Source organism: Harpia harpyja, chromosome 2, assembly GCF_026419915.1.
Source record: "Harpia harpyja isolate bHarHar1 chromosome 2, bHarHar1 primary haplotype, whole genome shotgun sequence".
Taxonomy (NCBI): Eukaryota; Metazoa; Chordata; class Aves; order Accipitriformes; family Accipitridae; genus Harpia; species Harpia harpyja.
This window is the reverse complement of record NC_068941.1, coordinates 88,729,893-88,748,848: the sequence shown is the minus strand read 5'-3', so window position 1 is coordinate 88,748,848 and position 18,956 is coordinate 88,729,893. Positions and strand designations below refer to the sequence as shown.

The 18,956-nt window shown below is 55.4% G+C and overlaps 1 protein-coding gene across 4 annotated transcripts in view; it reads right to left on the bottom strand.

The window, feature by feature from the left end:
• The window catches only part of RAB11FIP5 (RAB11 family interacting protein 5), a 44,152-nt gene extending 25,802 nt beyond the window's left edge, over window positions 1-18,350 (bottom strand). For 2 of the 4 annotated variants that reach the window (XR_008234207.1, XM_052780860.1), the window contains exons 1-2: window positions 17,843-18,350; window positions 843-1,282 (exon numbers count right to left, since the gene is read on the bottom strand). Coding sequence is in view for 3 of the 4 variants with exons in the window: in XM_052780860.1 (XP_052636820.1) it covers window positions 843-1,282; window positions 17,843-18,228 (826 nt within the window). In the remaining variant the exon portion in view is untranslated. The remainder of the gene's footprint in view (window positions 1-842; window positions 1,283-17,842) is intronic. The other 2 variants (XM_052780861.1, XM_052780862.1) reach the window with 1 other exon arrangement.
• Window positions 18,351-18,956: the final 606 nt, after the last annotated feature.

Genomic DNA, 18,956 nt, shown 5'->3' with positions numbered 1-18,956 from the left:
GGTGAGAAGGACTGCCTGGACTTTAGGTGACACGCAGCTGCTCTGCCTTCCTAGCCAGAGATGCTGTCTCCTTCATGACGCGAGGATGATGGGGCCAGACCAGTGCCTCCACTCGCTCTCCAGCCACGCATGGGAATGTCACCCAGCAGAAACGGAGAGGCATCACGCAGGTGGCTTCACCAGCAGGGCGAGAAGCAACACGTACCCAGGGACTCCCACCCAATATGGGAATTTGCTGTCTCCAGCCAACTAAACCATTTAATTATATATTTTGTTTTCAAGGGATGGCAAGAATTAATTCACTACAAGGGCCTTTTTTGTTTGCAAATCGCCGTGCTCTGAGCGCCAAGAGCTCAGATTGCTTTAATCACCAGGAACCGGTCACTGTTTCAGCTTTGCCTCCAAGCCGGAGGCGTCTCATTAGACAGCCGGGCAGCAGTGCAGCAGCAATGTGCTCTGCTTTGCCCAGCCCTCTCCCAGGGGCTTACTACTACGAGTCAGTGTTAGCGACCTGGTTTTTTGGGGGCAGAGAAGAAACAGTCCTAAAGAACCCTCATAGCCCACAAGCTTATAGCGCGCTGCAGGGAGCACATGCAGCATCAACGTAAGTCAGGCTGTTCATATGCAGACTCAGCATGAAAAGCAAAATCTTAGATGTTTCCACCCATTCTGGCAAGCACATTACTGCCAGCACGCAGAAGGTCTAGGAGGGTTTGTGCACGGCGACGGTTCTTAGGTAAGCAATTAGTTAACAGATTTGCAGGAAAGCCTCAACAGTCCCTTACAAAGAAAAGAAGGCGGAAAAAAAGGGGGGGGGGGGATTAAAACCGTTATCCTCTTACCAGAGCGTTCTGTGGACAGACTGCTGTGTCTGCTTGGGGATTTGGTTACCTCGGGAACATTTGCGGCCAAGACCAGGCTGGCAGAAGAGATGGTGCTGTCTGATCCCAGGGAGGTGTTGGACTGTGTCAGGGACGACTTGCGCAGCTTGTTCTTCAAGAAGAAGCCCTTGACTTTGGACTTCTTGGCCCCAATGTCGTAGTCATCCTCCATGTCAAGGGCACCCATGCTGCTGGGGATGATGGCAGAGGCCGACTCCAAGTCGTATTTCTTCTTGCCTTTCACCTTGTCCTTCAGCTTGCCAAAGGGCGACCGCGGCTTGTCCTTCATGGACAGGTCGAACATGCTGGCTGTGAGGTTGTTGCGCGTGAACTGGATGCTCACCAGGATCTCACCACGCTCCTTCTCCTTCTTCCCAGCCTTGGAGTGTAGCTTGTGCCACCTGGAGCCAGAGAGGAAAGAAAAGGAAAGGCCCCTCCATCATTTCCAAGAGCCGCATGCCAGGAAGACCTCGGGGAGGATGCCGCTGGGTGGGAGTTAGCACAAGCGCCCCAGAAGTCACCTAAGATCTGAGTCAGAGATACGCAAACGCCAAGCACAGAGGTGTCATATAGGACCAGACCCCTCCCTGAACCACAGCAGCTTTGTAAGAGCTCTGTCTCCATCCCTGTCCTAATACTAAATTCTGTCCTTCCACTAAATAACCTGGCATACACCACCTCATTCACCCTGGCGTCAGATACCGCAGTGCGTTTCAGGGGAAAGTTACTGGTGGCCAAATTTTTGTACGGTCAGTTGATATGTTGCTGTGAACCTGTGTTAAAAAAAGATGGTGCTTTGTGCTTGCACTTTAAATATTCAAGAGCCAGTGACTCAGAACAAATCCTTTCAAGTCAGAGACAGTACTGTAATGGCAAAAGCACTCAACAACATTCATTAAAATAACTTTATGCCAGACCTTCCATGCCTCATCCTAAATAAAGATGCTGAAGTTTGCCTAGAAGTGTCCTTGCATCAAGCATGTAGAGGATGCTGCATCCCAGGAGCTCTTCATGGGCAGGAGGAGGTGCCATGCAGCACCTACCCTATCCAACCCAACCCAACCCTACCCAGGCTACTGGATTTTTGAGAAATATCTATATTCCCACAGACAGGCAATGACAGTCTCCAGCCTGCGGTACAGCTTTGGAATCTGCAATGACCTGATGTGATGGTGGAGGATGCAGCACACCTATAAGTCCATCACCTTCCCTTCCTCCAAATCTGTCAATTCTGCTGAAATGTCTGTAAAATTTGAGGCAGCCAGAAGCCTGAGCCAAAGAAGGAAAAGGACTTTATTTTAATTTTAACACCCCTCATGCCGATCACCGAAGCCCGGCACCATGCCGCTGGGGCTGGTGAGAGCTCCCAAAGGAAACATTGGCCACATCCACCAAAGCAAAAGCTTCAATTGACTCCACAGCAGGTTACTGGGGAATGCTCCCCACCACCCTGCCCCGGACAAAACCCATAACGCAGACTTTGCTCTGTAGCTTTGCGCACAGAGATGGAAGGAGCACGGGAAAAGCCTCCAAAACATTCACTGCACAAGAGAAAAAAAACCTCCCAACCTCCATTTAGGGCCCCATCCTTCTGCAGTGAATAGCCTGTGCGCTGGCAGGGCACAGAGCAACCCCTGGTATGTGATGAGAGAGGGGTCTTGCCTCCTGCCAGCTAGAATGAACGCTGGGTGAGAGGACACCGAAGCAAGAGATGCCCAGAGGCACCTTCTAGTTCTCCATTTCACCACAGTACCACGTTCAGATGGGGCAGCACAAAACAAAGGCCATGAGGGAACCATTCCTTCCCCAAAACCACTGCCGACCCAGTGGTCCTTCGCTTCCTCCTCTGCCCGCGAGATGCCCCGTCTTTCTGCCCCGGTTCCAGGTGCCGCTTCCTGAGGCGGCTGCAGCAGGATGAGCGGGTCTCCAGCACAGCCGCTGCCACAGCAGCTCTGATCCCTCCCGGATCAAAGTATTTAAATTTCCCTAAACAAGGCGCAAGGAAAGCTGTAGGTTCAGGACAGACCCTATTTCTCCGTGACACTCTTCATGGGCAAAACATGCAGCAACAGGCGGTGGAAGAAATTTCTAGACCTAGATTAACAACTTCCCAATGATTTCCCAGAAAATAAAAATCCCGGCAGTGTTTTACATCCGCTTGAAAAGTGAAGTCACTGAAAAGAAAAAAAAAAAAAAAAAAGGGAAGGAAAATGTGAAAGGATGGGGATGGGTGTGATCGTGCTGAAATCACCAGGGCAAGGAAAAAACTTGTATCACGTCCTCCAGAAGTTTCTGAATTACTGCTGGGGAAGTTACTGCATCTCGGACAAAGGGAGGAGCTGAAACGCCCGGGGAGCCTACACCGTGCCTCAGGAAGGGGGTACAAAAATCCCTAACTGAGACAAGGGGAGTCAAAAGAATCTCCATAGACATAATAAAGGGGGATTAGAGATGATGTTTAGCGCTTACATTGTTGAAATTAGCTGAGGCAGAGACAGTCTTTGATAAGAAGAGCTGGTCCCAAGAACCAGCCAATGAGGCAGAGGCAGCTCCTGATAAGAAGCAGGAGCTGGCCCCAAGAGCCAGCTAAGACTGCTCTTGCGGCTTGGGTGAATAGCAAGAAACCACTGAGCCGGCACAAGAAAAAAGGTTACTAGCAGTGATGAAGAGGAGTCATCTATCTTCATCTCTGCGACCACCAGACGACCACCATAAAGAGGCACTGCACAAGCGCAGTTGAGAGGAGACTATGGAAATGACCTCTCGGAGCTAATTTTAATATGAAGTGGGGATAGGTCATGCATATGTATAGGCATATTGTGAATATGTAACACTTGACTGTATAAACTTGAGACAAACTGCCGAGTTGGGCGCGTACGACTTTGGTGGGACTACCCCCCGTGCTGCCCAGCGCTGAATGAACATACCTACTTTACAATCTCACTGATTGTGGAGTCTGTTTTCTGCACATCATAATTCCCTGCTGGGATGCCTAGATAAATAACATGAGTGCACAGCTGGAAGCACACAGGTCCTTCACCATGTAATTTGGGTGCCACCGAAATGCAGGAGGGCCAGTGCCTGGGACTTTGCTGGGCACAGGCACGAGGTTAAATCCCTAGTGAACCCATTCCTATTCCTACCACTTGCTTGTCCCACCGCCATATGATCCCTACTGCAAAATTTTCAGTACCCAGGCTTCAACCTTGAAAATATCCAGGCATGGAGGAAAAAAAAAAAAACCAACAGGAAAAAAAGCAGCATTAACCCCTTACAGCAAGCCCGCAGTGGCAAAGAGACACCCAAACAGGCTGATCCGCTGCCAGGGAGCACTTAAGGGAGCGGGAGCAGGTGAGTCAGGCAGACACTTCCCGTAGGAGCGGTGGGGAAGGCTGCCTGGAACAGGCTGTGGCCACAGCACATCAAATACTATGTTGTTCAGTTTGATGCAAGACCTGGAAGAAGTTCAAGAGGGAAGGGCTGCAGCAGCCTGCCAGCTGGGAGAGGAGAGATTTGGGGGCTGAATCATTTAGCAGGAAAAAAAAAAAAAAGTCTTGCAAGTAGTTTTTATATCTTACATCATCTCATGGAAAAAAAAAATAGAGAGAAAATCTGGGTGGATTAACATAAGGAAAGGCATGAGCTTCTGAGGATGATGAGATGTAACAGCCCAAAAGAGCTCTGCACTGGCTCAGCTCACATGGATACACTATCAGCATCTCCCATCCCATCACTTATAGTGTTGTGGTCATTAAAATTAATTTGGGTGCTCAGCAGCAACACCTTTGAAAGAACAAGCTTTAAACCCGATCTGCTTCAAAAAGCGTCCGTTCAAGGAAAAAACTCTGCTTGTGCTGGCGCTGGATTAAGGAGCTATTTTTTGTTCCCAAGACCTAATCAGCAGTCGGCAAGCAGTCGGGACTACACCTCAAACAGGGAACAGAGCTATTTTTAGGCTGAGCTCTAAGTTTATGGCACAAGATGAGTGTTTGGGAGGATTAAGTTGTTCCATGTTGGGTATTTCTTTTTTTTTTTTATGAATCAGTTCCAGTGGAAACAGGAGGTGCAAACACTGCCTCTGCTGGGATGCAGCAGAAGAGCGGGATTGGGGCGGGTTTCGAGTCCCAGCCCAACTAAACACAAATTCTCGCAGCATCTTTTCGCTATTAACCCCATCCCACACCCCTCAGTTTCCCACGTTTCTTCCACGAGCTGCCCTCGGGAGGAAGCCCTGGCTGGTGGGTTTCTGCATTGGTGCCACCCAAGCCTCAGAGGGGGACATGATCTCTTTTATGGGACTAGATGATATGCCTGGAAAAACAAACCAGCTTCTGCCCATGCAAACCCTTTTCCAGGACTGAAATAGCAGCCGTGGGCTTCGCAGCTCAGGCTCACATGAATCGCTCTTAATTTAACTGGGTTATATTAACCAGACCGTGGAAGAGGTGCTGGCACCTAGGAGCGCGGGGAGATCGAGGAAGTCATGCCAAGCATGTCCAGCAACAGGGACCCAGGACTGCAAGGACCCACTTCTCGGAGGTGTTTTGGATTCCTCTCCTGAGGAAGGTGCCACCAGCTTGGGTCCAGCTCCTCACTGCACAGGACATCCAGGACAAGCCACCCATCTCTGGCCACCTACTCCCAGGGCGCTGTTCTTAGTAAGGTTTGCTGCGGGTCACAGCCTGACAGAGACTTTGCTAGTTAAAAAAATGTTAAATTAAACAGGCTGTCTTGTCCCAGTGCCAGAGCTGGTGGTAATCAGGAGCAGGATTGCTCCTAGCTAAGGAGATGTGCTTGGTGCCTGAGCCTGTGCTTCTTCCCTTGCTCCCTACGGCTGGAAACAGGTCTCCCCCTGAACACGGAGCAGAGGACAAAACCCGCTGCTTCCCAGCCTGCTGGTCCCATCTCAATGCCCTTCTGCTCCGTGGAGAACTGCTCCTTTCCACCCATCAGTTACTGCCCACCTCCACTGCAAGGCAATGCTTCTGCTAAGACACGGGCCCTAGCTGCACGGAGAGCCAAGCTTGCTCAGAGACATCTCCAACGCGACACATCCAGGGAACGCAGCTCAAGCCAGCCTAAAGACACGAGCTGCAGGTTCAAGCAATTAGCTTTTCCTAAAAAAACCCCCTATATTCTTCCCTCTTACGCCCCACGGGTCCGGTGCCTCTGTGCATCGGGTGCCTGCTTGCAGCATTGCACTGTGCTGGGCGTGCATCCCCCCCCCAAAGGCAAAGGGCTTCTCCCAGCATCACCCCAGGATCTGCCGTCCACGGATGCTGTGGCAAGGAAGGGTCAAGCGGGCACCCAGGCCCCGGGGATCTCTGCAGGGGGAAGGAAGAAGCAAGCTGCCCCAGCACACAGGGACAGGAGAGGAAACCTCAAACAGAAAACTCCCCGCAGACGCCCCGGAAAGGGGAAGCAGCCGAAGGCCCCTGCGAGCTCTCCGGCAGCTCCTGGGAAGCGAGACGTGCGCCGGGGGGGTTTGCGAACTCACATCCCGCCGCCGTAACGCTGCTTGCGAGCATTGATGTACGGCGGAGGGCTCCCCAGCCCCCCTACATGGCTGTGCACGCTCATTTAGGTCACCGTGTTTAATCAGCACATCCAAACTGCCTCCAGACAGTTTCAGTAAAACCCTTTCCTGTGCAAAGGCTCCTCTCTCCTCCCACTCGCCTCCACTGAGAGTCAAGGAGAACGGCGAGCCACGCAGCACGGCTGCCAAAAGGCAGGTTTGGGAGGAAAGGCAGAAAGCGCCTGGCATCTATTTTTACATTTGCTGTTGCCAGGATCTATTGGAGCGGCACAGGAGGCACGGAGAGCAGAACACAAAGCGCTGCTGTAACTCCAGGCCCCCAAAAAACACGTGCTTTCCCTCATCCTCCAGCAGCATCCCATACCGGAAAGCCAGTTAGTGCTGAGCAAAAGGAAAAAACACCTTGGCACGGACACAAGAGCGTAGGAGCTGTTTGTTAAGGAGGGAAAGCAACACCATGGAGGATGCTAACAGGATGGATTTGCTTGGGGTCAGCACCTGGTTTGCGCTGTCTCCCCTGCTCCGCTCTTTGTCCTCTGTTGGGTTGCAGGTGACCATTTACGTGGGGCATGGGGAGCCCCCGCTCCTAGAAACCTTGCATTGGGTATCAGAGCTACAGGGGGAAAATTTATTTTCTCCCTGCCGATGAGAAAACTTGTTTGGGTTTATGAGACACCTGCTCTGTGTGGGCTGCCCCAGCACCTCCCAGAATGAGGAGACAAGCTGCTGGGATGACCAGGAGGACACAGAGCCAACCCTTAACAGAAAGGCAGTGCCGACCGTGATCAGAGGCTTTCTGACACCTTGTCCCTTCCATGTCCCGCTCCTGATCAAGCAACTCCTTCAGCACAAAACCAAGCACAAAGCCAAAGCCCCCATCCTGTCAGCAGCTTTGTGGGTCAGCATCCCGAAGCCCTGGGGTGATCCAAGCTCATTTCATTAGTTCAGAATTACTACAGTCGCATGCAACATCACACAGGGCAGAAAGCCCAGCGACGCCAGGGACGAGATCAGGAGAGCGCACACAACACGGCTCTCGGAGATGCCATGTGCACCATCAGGACACCATCCTGCCCTACTTTCAGGGAGGACATGGGTGTGCTTCCAAGGAGGACCACCTTTACTCTCCCATGGGTCCTGCTGGGGTCCCCAAGAGATCCCCATCAACCTACCTCGCCCCAACAGACCTGCCCAATGCACCCTGGGTACCTTCAGCAATGGTTCTCCAGTTTCACTCTCGGACTGGTCCCAGTACTTCACTAGCAGTGAGTTCAAGAGAGCTTCCTTGGGTGGTTAAGTCCCTTAGCGGCTCGTGGTGTTCATGGATGCACGCAGTGAAGGATGCACAGCTGGAGTGTTTCTGAAGTGTTTCTAGAGCGCTTCAGCCATCAGGTGCTTGCCAAAAGCCTCCCAAAACCACTCAGCGTTGTCAGGGTGGTCGAGGTGGTTGAGGTTTGCCTTAAACTGAGCAGAAATGCTCCTGCCCTGCACAACTCAGCCACCTGAGCTGCAGTACGGAGCAAGAGACAGCCCAAAGCAGAGCCAATGCCTCTTCCCTGACCGCACTAGCCTGTCATTTACTGCTGATTCATCCCTGCAACAAGGTCAGCCTGGCTTACGAGAAGAGCCCCAAGTCTTTAATTAAAGACTACTTGGGCCCCTACAGTGACAGAGCAGGACAGAGCATAGAAGAGGCAATCCAGGGAAAACACAAATGTTGGCGGAAGGGGCACGACTCCTCCTGGCATGACCCCCCTCGATAGGCACGGCACAGGCAGCGAAGAGGCGTTTCAGTGAGAAGAGAGCTGAAGCAGCCCTGCGGAAACACGCACATCACATCGGGCCAGGAGGAAGCTCACCTACACGAGAAGGGAAGTGTAGGGTGGAAAACAACCCAACCCTGGGGAGTTTTGTGCTTTTTGTCTGGCTTCGTGTTTTTGACACAGCTTCCTCCACCGGTGCTGGGAAGCTTTTCTGCAGTGTAGGTTCATTTTCGTGTTGGTTTTGGATGGCCTATTTTGCAAGGTGATCACTCTCAGCTGCTAAAAGCACAGATGGAAAATAAACACAGGCTGATTCCCCCGCGGATAGAGAAGAAAGGGCTCAAGCGGCTGAGGTGGGAAGAAGTTCATCTCTCCAAACGTTCCTCCGAGAAGTGCTCAAAACCAAATTTGAACAAACCAGCCCCCCACAGCTCGTTAGATAATACAGCTCACTGCTAATGAAGCAACTCAACCCTGCTCCTCTAATGGGTTCCAGCTTTGACACAACCAACTCAGCTGCTCAAGAGAGTGCTGGGTAATGGGACATCAGAAACAAAAAGCAGGAGCCATGTGTGGTGAGGGGTGCAACAGGATGGAGCTACAGGCACGGTGCTGGTGCTCCAAGTGATGTGTTACCACAGCCAATGCAGGAGCACGGGACGACTGGGAACCCGCATGAGAAAATCCCACCACCGACTCACACTTGCCCCAGGACAGAGAAGCCATCCATGCTCTGCCATATGCATGCCCTGCTGAAGGGCTCATCCAATGACTTGCAAGCCAGGAACAGAGATGTTGTCACTCCAGTGGGTCTCGATGGCAGGGAACCATCCAAGGCATGATGAAAACCAGGAAAAAAAAAAAACAAACCAGCCCTGCTTGCGTCTACAGCTTACTGGCATGCCTGGTGCAACACCCAGGCTGTACTATGGAGCTGGTGCTCCATGCACGTATCCTGCAGCACCCGAGTGCTCCATGCACAAGGTCCATCCTGGCAAGGTCCTGAGCATCCTCACTCCTGCATCCCAGCCGGAGCAGTGCCTCACAGGAGCCTGCCGCCTGGCACCTCCCCTTGGCTATGGGGGGACTGGGGTAGCCCAGACCTGCAGAGCCTCCAGACACGCTGTTTTCTTGACCCTGTACCCAGAGGAGACAGAGGATGGCTGCCCAGGGAGCCCACTGCCCCCAAATCTGCCCCTAGGGCCTCTGTGCCGGCTGGCAGAGGCAAGCAGGGGTGTGTGATGGCATGGAGGGGGGTGGTTTCAGGAGCACGGTAGACACCAGGGACGGAGAAGAGCTATCAACCACCAGGACAGTGCTGGCATGACAGCAAGGGTGGGTAACTTCATCGCAAATCAATTTAGGCTAAGAAGATCAGAGGCCTTCCCCTCTCTAGCACAGGATGGACAGGTAGGAAGAAGGGAGGGAAGATTTAAGGAGCTGTAAAACGGAGCATGAAACATTTATGAATGAAGAGGAGATAGTAATAAAAGGAGACAGAAAGTGATCTCTTCAGCTATATTTATCTGCTTACGCTCCAGAGCGTCCAAGATTTGCATCCTCCAAGTTGTGAACAAGCCAATAAACCACATTTGTGGTCACCAAATGACCTGAACTGTTGGCCAGCGCTGCCCGGACATAGTGAGGCTGATAGACAAGGCCCCCACGTGAGGATGGGAGAGAACACAGCGTTGGTGATCCGCTGACCCACTGCACAAGAAACCAAGGGCACAAAGAAAAGTTAAAAAAAACCCAAGCCCCAAGCTGACTTTGCAGGATTGCAAAGCACGACCGACACCGAGGAGCTGCTCCACAGGCTCATCTGGTGCACTTGCTTCTGGGAAGCTACTTAACACACAACTTGACGTGCACGGGATGGGCAGGAGAAACACGTTTTTGCTATGAATTGTTTTCCACTTCCAAGTGGGAAGAGCAGCACAACAGGGCTTGCACGGAGAACCTAGTACCTAGAGGCAACACAAGGCTTGGGAACGCAGCGCCTGTCCTCCAAAGGGGAAACCAATCCCAAGGGCTTCATGCAGCTTAAAATACCAGCTACACCCACTGCAGCAACAGGTCACCTATTGATTGTTCATTCATCGCATCAACAGACACTGCAACCCGCTCTCGGGCACGAGTCACGCACATGAAAAAGGGGGAAAAAGGAACAAATCTTAAACCCAGCAGCAGATTGCTCTAATTACACACACCTTTACCCTCAGCGGACTTGCCAGCAAAGAGACTCACGTGCTGGAAATGCAGAGCTAGCAAGCCCACGGGATGCTGCTCCGGGGACAGGGTGCCCAAAACCCCAGCCCAGGCTGGAAAGGCCATCCCGCTGGAAACCCAAACCCCATGTCCCCAGCCAACCTTCTGACAAAGCAAACAAATTCCCATGGCAGTTATTTGCACATCTTTGCCAAGCACAGGCTCCAACAAGCCCCAGGTCAGGAAGAAAGGCGGCAGCAAAGGTTTAAAAGCCATTTTCACTCAACAGACCTCATGCAGAAAGGATGCAAGGTCTTTTTTGGACTCCAATTGTCAAGAAAGCCCCATGCAGCATCCATGCAGATGCAGCAGCCCGTGCCAGCAGGCCTGCAATGGAGCAGCGTCCAGAGCAAGCGGATTTCAACAGGCGAGATGACGCCAGAGCACCTGGAGCCCACAGGGTTACCGGGGGTAAGGAGCCCATTTTCCCTTCATGTGGACACCTACATAAGTGCATTCACGAGCCGGCTACAGCAGACAGGCAGAATAACCCGGTCTAGACTTTGCCCTGGCAGCAGCCACAGTGTGGACATCTCCACCCCAACAGATGCTCTCCCTCCGGTGACAGTGACAAAGAAGGGGGGTGTCTCCAGCAGACCCCCGAGTTGTGACACATCGCTCCAAGGGACCGTGCCGCCAGGGAGCAGCTTAGTGCGCCCACAGATGTTCTCCTCTGGGGCAATGCTACCATCAAGCAGATTCCCCCAGGAACAATGAAGAGCATTCCCCAAAAACTCCTCTCCTGATGCAGACGCTGCCTTTGAGCCATCCAGTTCAGCCCAGAATGACAACGCAGCCCCTTGGAGGGCATGGGGAGCAGAGACCAGAGCCCACCCTGCCTTCCTGATCACTGGAGAGGAAGAACTGGCAAGAAATATTTTGGCAGACCCCAGGGGGAAGGGAGGGAGCCACCTTGGAAAGATGAGCCGAGGCAGTGAGGCTCCTGAAGCATGGCATGAGCGCTAGCTGAACTTGGCATATGCAATAGCACCAGCTCCACCCGTGTCTGGAGCTTTGTACCAACAGGTTCAAGGCATTTTCGGGGCTGGCTGCAGGTTTTTCGGCAGCTGCTAAGGGAAAAAGACAGCTGGAGGCACTTAGGGCTCCAAAGATTAGCATGAAACAGAGAAAGAAGCCTGAATCTGCAGCTTTTTGGTTTTAGAATGATGGAGGGTGATGGGCCAGCGCTCTTAGCCACCAACAGTCCAAACCCAATATGATCTCAGCTTTGCAAGTCTGGCAAACTGCTCAAATACCTTTTAAAAAACAAAAGCAGAGCCTTCCTGGAGCAGAACAGAGCAAGGGCCTTCAACCCCTTAAACTGGCATTGGCAACTGGGTGAAAATGGGGTTAACTGGGCAGGTAGGAGCAAACTTAAGCCCTGCCACCATTTTGTAAGCAGCATCACCGCACTGCAGTGCCCTGACACTCTCCCCTGGGCTCCCACCTAGAGGCAAACGCTTGCCCGGGACAAGCTGGCCACAAAGGACCCTATCCCAAGGCCTGGCTGCCTCCTGCCCAGCCTTGCCTCCAGCAGCACCAAGAGCATCTCAACCTGATTTTTGTCAGGACTAACCCTCTCCTCCCCCTGCTCGGCAGTGTTTTGACACAGCAAGGCATTTCCTGGCTTGGCTGAGACAGAACAACCCCTCAGAGCTGCCTTTCCAGCCCCAAAACAAGGATTTAATCACAGCTGCTATTCTCCACCACCCCAAAGACCTTCAGGAGCCTTGTCGGGCACCTCTGATCACAGCCTCTGATGCCCTCATATTAAAACTTTCCATCCCAAAACTATCATGGAGCAGCTATTTCCTCTCCACCCCGCTGCAAGGTCTTCTCTCCTAGGCTTAAGGACAGACGTGCGGAGCACACCGCTGCAGCGATAGGGAGCAGAAAGGGAGCTCTGACCCTGGGTGCAAAAATCTCCCCTAGGAGATACAGCCAAGAGCCAAGGCCATGGTGGGAACGGCAACGAGCATAAACCACCGCATCGGAGAGAGATGCCACAGCCAAGAGCCCGCAGGCCACAGCGCGTGCTCTGCTACTAATGATCTCCACTGATTTTAATTTAACAAGGGAGGGCGACGGCCACAAGCACGCCACGGGCTGACAGTGGTCCAGAGGGGTTGGCAGAGGAGATGAGAGCGGGTCCGTGCCCGGGGGAAACATGAGGACAGTACCACAGAAAGCACGTTACCCATCTGCTCTCGCCACAGCAAGGAGGGGATGTGATGGGTACAACCAGCAAGGGGAAGGGAAACGTGCCTGGCTCGGGGCTTAGCTCAGGAAGAACCAACAGACAGCGAGGGAGCCCCAGCAGGGATTCGGGGACCATCCCTTGACCCTGAGGGTGCTTCTCACCCCTCCGAGGTCCCAACGCTGTTTTGCTGCTGCACAGGTGGGCAGCACACATCATTGGGCAATGATGTGACCTTCTGGAGGGCTTCTCAATCACCCTGGGGCCAAAGCAAATTCAGAGCTATGTCCCCCTGAGCCACCTCTGCCTCAGCCCGTCCTTCTCCCCAGCCGTGCTGCTTCTCCCTCCCCAGACCAAGCCATGCAGCTGCAGGCAGCGACGAGGCTGACAAGCTCCTTCTCCAACCGGCTCTGTGAGCCATCTTGGCCTGGGTCTGTGACATCTTCCCCCCAAGCCCAAGGAAATCCCCATCCCTTTTCCACTGAGTGAGCCTTGCCCCAGAACTGAGCTCCATCAAGACATGGAGGAGAGAAGCACTGGGGGCCTCAAGGACTTCAGCTAGAAAAGTTTTAGCACCCAGAGGAAAGGTTTTGTACCTGCTTTGCTGATGGAGAGCAAGAAGGAGAGTGTCTCGTTCCTGCTGCCCGGGCGAAGGGCTGCACACAAGTCCAGACCGCTCCGAGCGACCGGCCCCAGCGCCTCCGCAGCTGGGGAGTGACGGCAACAAGTAAAGGGAACTGTGGCAGGGAGAGCTTTGGGGAATTTGGAGCTGAGCTAATTTTTCACAGGTAACAACTCCGCAAGAGAAGTTCCCTGTCGCTGAGACACCAAAGGCCACTCGCTCCCCGTCCAAGGCAGCAGCCAGCAAGCAACTGCAAGTCACTGCAGGAAAACACCAGAGCCAGGAATCACAACTCCTCTGCTACACTTACTGTCCCCTTACCCACAGGATCCCAGTGCTGCAAAGCCCTGAATTTTGCTCTCCGGAGACCGAGCTCCAGCAGCCTGGTGTTTGCAGAGCTTTGCCATGGAAGGCTCATGGCTTTAACCTTTCCCATTTGCAAGGGGCTGTGAGGTCTTAGGGGAACAAAGCAAATGAAAATCAGATTTCAAAGGGGGAGAAAGGAGGTAACGACAATTATGTTTTTTCTTTACCCAACCCAGGAAACCTTGGGTGGCCACTGCCCCTCCCCACAGCCCACAGAGCAAAATCAAGGCCCTTTCAGGCCCCCATGCTGCAAGGTCCGAGGTCCAAGGTCCAACCCCGCAGGCGTTACTGTGGACCTCTTGTCCTCCCCAACGCCAAGCCTCCGCCATGCCACCCACCCAACGGACCACACTGGCCAAGGGGTAAACAGCCTGACGGGTGTCGGATCGAAGCTCTTGTCTCGCTGCAACTGGAAGCACTTCCACCATTCCCAAATGCTCTGTCGACAGGGATGGACAAGGAGGTGACGCTCCCCAGCTCGCCGCCATGCCGCAGGGAAGGCAGGATGAGCCCCCGCAGGGGACTGCAACAGCATTTCCTGGATGTCAGGAAGCAGAAGCGATAGCTGCCTTGTGAGTGCACAAAAAACCTGCTTCTGCTGGGCTGAGAGCTTGTTTTGGAGGGAGTGACCACCCCGCTGAACAACCACATCTCTCTGCGTGCCTGTGCCGAGCCGGCAGCGCTCAGGGACCCACCAACAGACCGTTACGGTCGGACATGGTGATGGCCACCATGCCAGTATGCAAGCACTTTATTGCACGGTCTCATCCTGCCAACAGTGCTGGGCATTGGGCTCCCAAAAACCGAGGCAGGACAGAGAGCTGCATGGACCAGGTCACAGGGGGGGAGAGGTGAGGACCAGGAGCATCCTGGCCAGGCAGGGCCACAGCACAGGGGTTTTTTGATGCAGAAACATACTGCATCCAGAGACACACATCGGGCTCAGCAGGGCAGTAAAAGGCATGGGTGAAAAATAACACCACTACACGGCTCAAGAGGAAAGGGAAAAAACGATGCTTGGCACTGTTGCTTCGCTTGCCAACCCCAAGCTTTGGAGTCAGCTGAGTGTGGGACAAGCCTTGGGATGCCCAAAAAGGCCATGAGAGCTCTCAGGCTGCTCTTTTGCAACTCCAAGGGTTGATTTTCCCCCAGGCAAAACACTGAAACGACCAACCGAGATGTTCGGCTGAACAAGACAGCTCATAAACACCCCCAGACGCTGGTTGATGGCTCATTCCTGGAGAAGAGTCCAAGTTTGACGGAACATTTTCCATCAAGCTGAAAACAAGTATAAAAATCATCACCGGTAAAGTTTCCGTGCAACAAAAATCAGCAGGAAAATGAGAACAAGGTCAACACGCTGACAGTTGAGGCCTTTTTTTTAAGTGGGGTCCCATTCCAGCTGGCAGCAGTTTTATGCCCAGGAGCGAGGACCGCAGATGGGGTCCTAAAAACGAGCGTATGGCAGAGACTCAACTCATCCGTCCCCCACTTGGAGGCCAACAGTTATCTCCGCTGCACAGGCCTGGGTGTGCTCTGTGGTGCAGTCCCGGAGGCAGGGAGCCTGTGTTTATTTTGCTATTTTTTAATCTGGGACTAAAATTTCCTCCTAAACAGAGCTGTTTGCAATGGGGCCAAACCAGATGTCAGAAGTTGGCTGGAAGCTTAGGCAGCTTGCAGAGCCAGACCCCCAGGGCTCCCCCCAGCCCTTCTCCCACCCAGCTGGACAAGCTCCATCACTCGGGACTCCCCTCCAAAAAAAGTGCAGCAGCTTCTACACTGCTGACCTGCCACCCGCCTTCAAGACACCTTCCAGCTCAGGGGTTCGAGCAAACAAAGATGCTCAGGGCGCAGGGTGAGAGCTCTCCGTCACGTTTTCTGTGCTCACTTCCATCAGCAGGGGCCATGCGCAAAGATAAAGAGCCTTAAAAGCTCTTGCGATCCTGAATGGTGCAAGGGGAAGTTAATTTGCCTTATGCAAGCTAAGCTACAGGAAGGGAGGGAGACGGACAGCAAAAATCCTGTCCGAGGGATCTCCTGCCTCGCAGCCCAGATGCCCTCCTTGGGCTGCAGTAATGGTGCCACCGGGGCGACCGGCAGCTGTGACAGGCAGCACAGGGTCCCGCCACGTTGGACATTGCACCCGTGGGATTAACGGCCCCTGACACCGAGACCTTTGAGACGAGACCACGGGCTCAGCCTCCCGAAACCTTCGTGGAACTGTCGCTGGGCCCCCCCGCTTTGCAGAGTTTTGTAAACTTCTGCCAGCAGGAGCGCAGCTTTCCTCGAGACACAGCTCCTACCCTGGCTCCCGGCGCAGGACTCGCTACCCAAAACCGCAAAGAGGACGGAAAGTTATTTCACATCCTCCCGTGCTAAAACAACACGTCTCTCCCGGCGCGCCTGAAAGGCCGTGGATCGGTTCACTCGCTCTGAAGTCTGTGCATGATGCTGGTTTGAATTAGGCCCGAAGAATTCAGATCCAGCTCCTCCGACACCGCCCATTCTCCAGGCAGCGCTAATAAAAGCAAAATAAACGCCGGGGGGGAAACACTCAGACACTAACTCCAGGGTTAGTCACTTTTCCTCTGCACCCACACTCCCATTTTAGGGCAAGCAGGAGTCTCCACAGGCTGCAGATGCAAACGAGCCGCATTTCTCCACGGGAAAAGTTTTTCTGACCCCTTTTCAAGCTAATCCCACTCTCCGAGAGCGAGGCTGCACCATTTGCCAAGCCCCGGCACTCCCTCCGCTGCCTCCCCAGCCCTGCCCTGGCTAGGAGGGCGAGGGAGGCTCCTCTCCAAGCCTGCAGCTTTGGGCAGCGAGCCAGCTGAATTCCTGGGGTCCAGGGAGCCAGCGAGCAGCGGGGATGCTCCCGGCGATGCACAGCAGCCCAGCCAGGTCTGCGTGGAGCAAAGCTCAAAAAACTTCTTCCCTAAAGGAATTTTATCCACATTCCTGCATTTCTCTGCCTGGCAAAGGCTTGAAAACATTATTATTGTTTTAAACCCTTCTGGGGAAAGGAGGAAGAACAGCAGATTCCCACACATGCAGGGATTTATGCTGGAGGCAATGCGGGGCTGGAGTTTGGTTCCCTAATCGGGGGGACCCTCCTGCAGCAGCACCACGGCAAACCAGGTCACGCTGACGGCCCCACCAAGCCGATGGGGGCTGCAAAGCCACCGCAGCCATCAGAAGGACAAACCACCGCATGCATGTGTGCCACAGCTTCCCAGGAGTGACCAGACCCCAGGGGGACACCACCGGGATGCGGAGGGACCTCGTGGCATCCTGTCCCCTGGGTCTCCCTGCCCAGGGGGAAGAAGGATCCTACGATGCCTTGTCCCGCACGATTCCCTTCCAGGGGGGATAGCAGGACCCTGAGACACCCCCTCCTCCACAACACCCTTCCTGGAGCACACGTGATGTTCCACCCCCCGTGATGCCCTTCCCGGAGCATCCACAGGCTGTGCAATACCCTGTATCCTACAATGCCCTTCCTGGGTCATACACGGACCCCATGCCACCCCATCCTCTGTGACACCCTTCCCAGGGCACGCATGAACCCCACGATTCCCCATCCCCCGTGACACCCTTCTTGGGGCACGCACAACCCCTGTGACGGTGGATGACCTCCTGCAAAGCCCCTCCTGGGGCACACCTGGACCCCATGACACCCCGCTCCCTGTGACACCCTCCCTCGGGTGTCCACAGCCCCCGCGATGCCCCAACTCCCGCAACGCCCTTCCTGGGGCATGCACGGACCCTACCACACCCTACATCCTGCAGCGCCCTTTCCCGGGGCACGCGTGGTCCCCACGACTCCCTGTCCCCAGCGACACCCTTCTTGGGGGCACGCAGGGACCCAGTGACACCCTACATCCTACAAACCCCTTTCCTGGGGCACGCGTGGACCTTACCACACCCTACCTCCTGCGATGCCCTTCCTGGGGCATTGCATTACACCCCAACCGCTGCGACGCCCTTCCCGGGGCTCACACGGATCTGTGACGCCCACTGCGGGCCACGCGGGGACCCCGCGGCACCCAACCTGGGCCACGCGGGGACCCCGTGGCACCCAACCTGGGCCACGCGGGGACCCCGCGGCACCCATCCGGGGCCACGCGGGGACCCCGCGGCACCCATCCCGGAGGCCTCCCCTGCTCTGCCCCCACGGGTGTCGGACGATGCCCGGCGGGACCCACTCACCGCTCGTCGGGCGCGCGGCCCTGCTGCAGGGCGGGTTCCAGGGGCACCAGGGCCTGGCCCAGGAAACGGTCCATGCCCACCAGGGCCCGGTGCATGACGGTGAGCACCAGGGAACCGTGGGCCGGGCCCGTCGGGGCACCCAGCTCGGGGGGCAGCTCGAAGGCGCACTCCTCCCGCCATTCGGGGTTACCGGTGCTCTTCTCGGCTACCGAGGTGCTGTATTTTTCGCGGCCCAGCTGGATGATGGTGTAGGCGTCGCTGGTGCCCGGCTTGCCGCCGCCCTTGCACCGCAACCCGCGGGCCCTCACCACCGTCACCTGGACGTGGGTGGGCAGCCAGGCCGGAGACCCCTCAGCGGGAAGCGCGGCCGCCCGCAGCAGCGCCATGGCGGGACGCTGAGGAGACGCCGGACCGCATAAAACCGGACCGAACCGGACAGAACCGGGCCGGGCCGGGCCTCGCTCCGCCGCCGCTGCCGCAGCCGGGCCGCAGCGCGAGCGCCACCGGCCGCCCCGCCCCGCCCTAGGCCCCGCCCCCTCCTCCCCGCCCGGCTCTTCCAACCCCGCCCCCGAGCCCAACCCTAGCACCGCCCACACCCCCCGCCCCCGAGGCCACGCCCCGCCTCGCCGGACGGGAGAGCTCGGCCGAGGGGGCGGGGCGCGGGGCGGGGCACCGGGGAGGGGGGCGGGGCTCGCACCGGGCGTGCAGCGGGGCTGGGCGTGCAACGAGTGGGCGTGCAACGGGGGGGTACGGACGCAGCGTGGGCCTGGACACGCGGCAGGCTGGGGCCACCACAAAGCCACGATGGACCACCCAGAGTGTCGCGACATGTCGCCCGGGCGAGCCGGGAAGAGGGTGGGGACGACACATCTGTGTGCCCCGACCTCCCGCTGCAGGCCCCCCCCTGCTGTTAGCGGCGTTCCCCTCGTTCTTTTTCCTCGTTACCGTGCCCCAGGATGCGCCCACGTACACGCGAGTTCGTGCCCGGGCCTGGATGTGCGCGCACGTGCAAGCGTGAGCACGTGCCCGCGCACGTGCAAGCGCGTGCTCGCACGCGGGCGCGTCCTTGCGTGCGCGAGCGGGCACGTGTGTCCCTGCACGTGCAAAGTGTTAC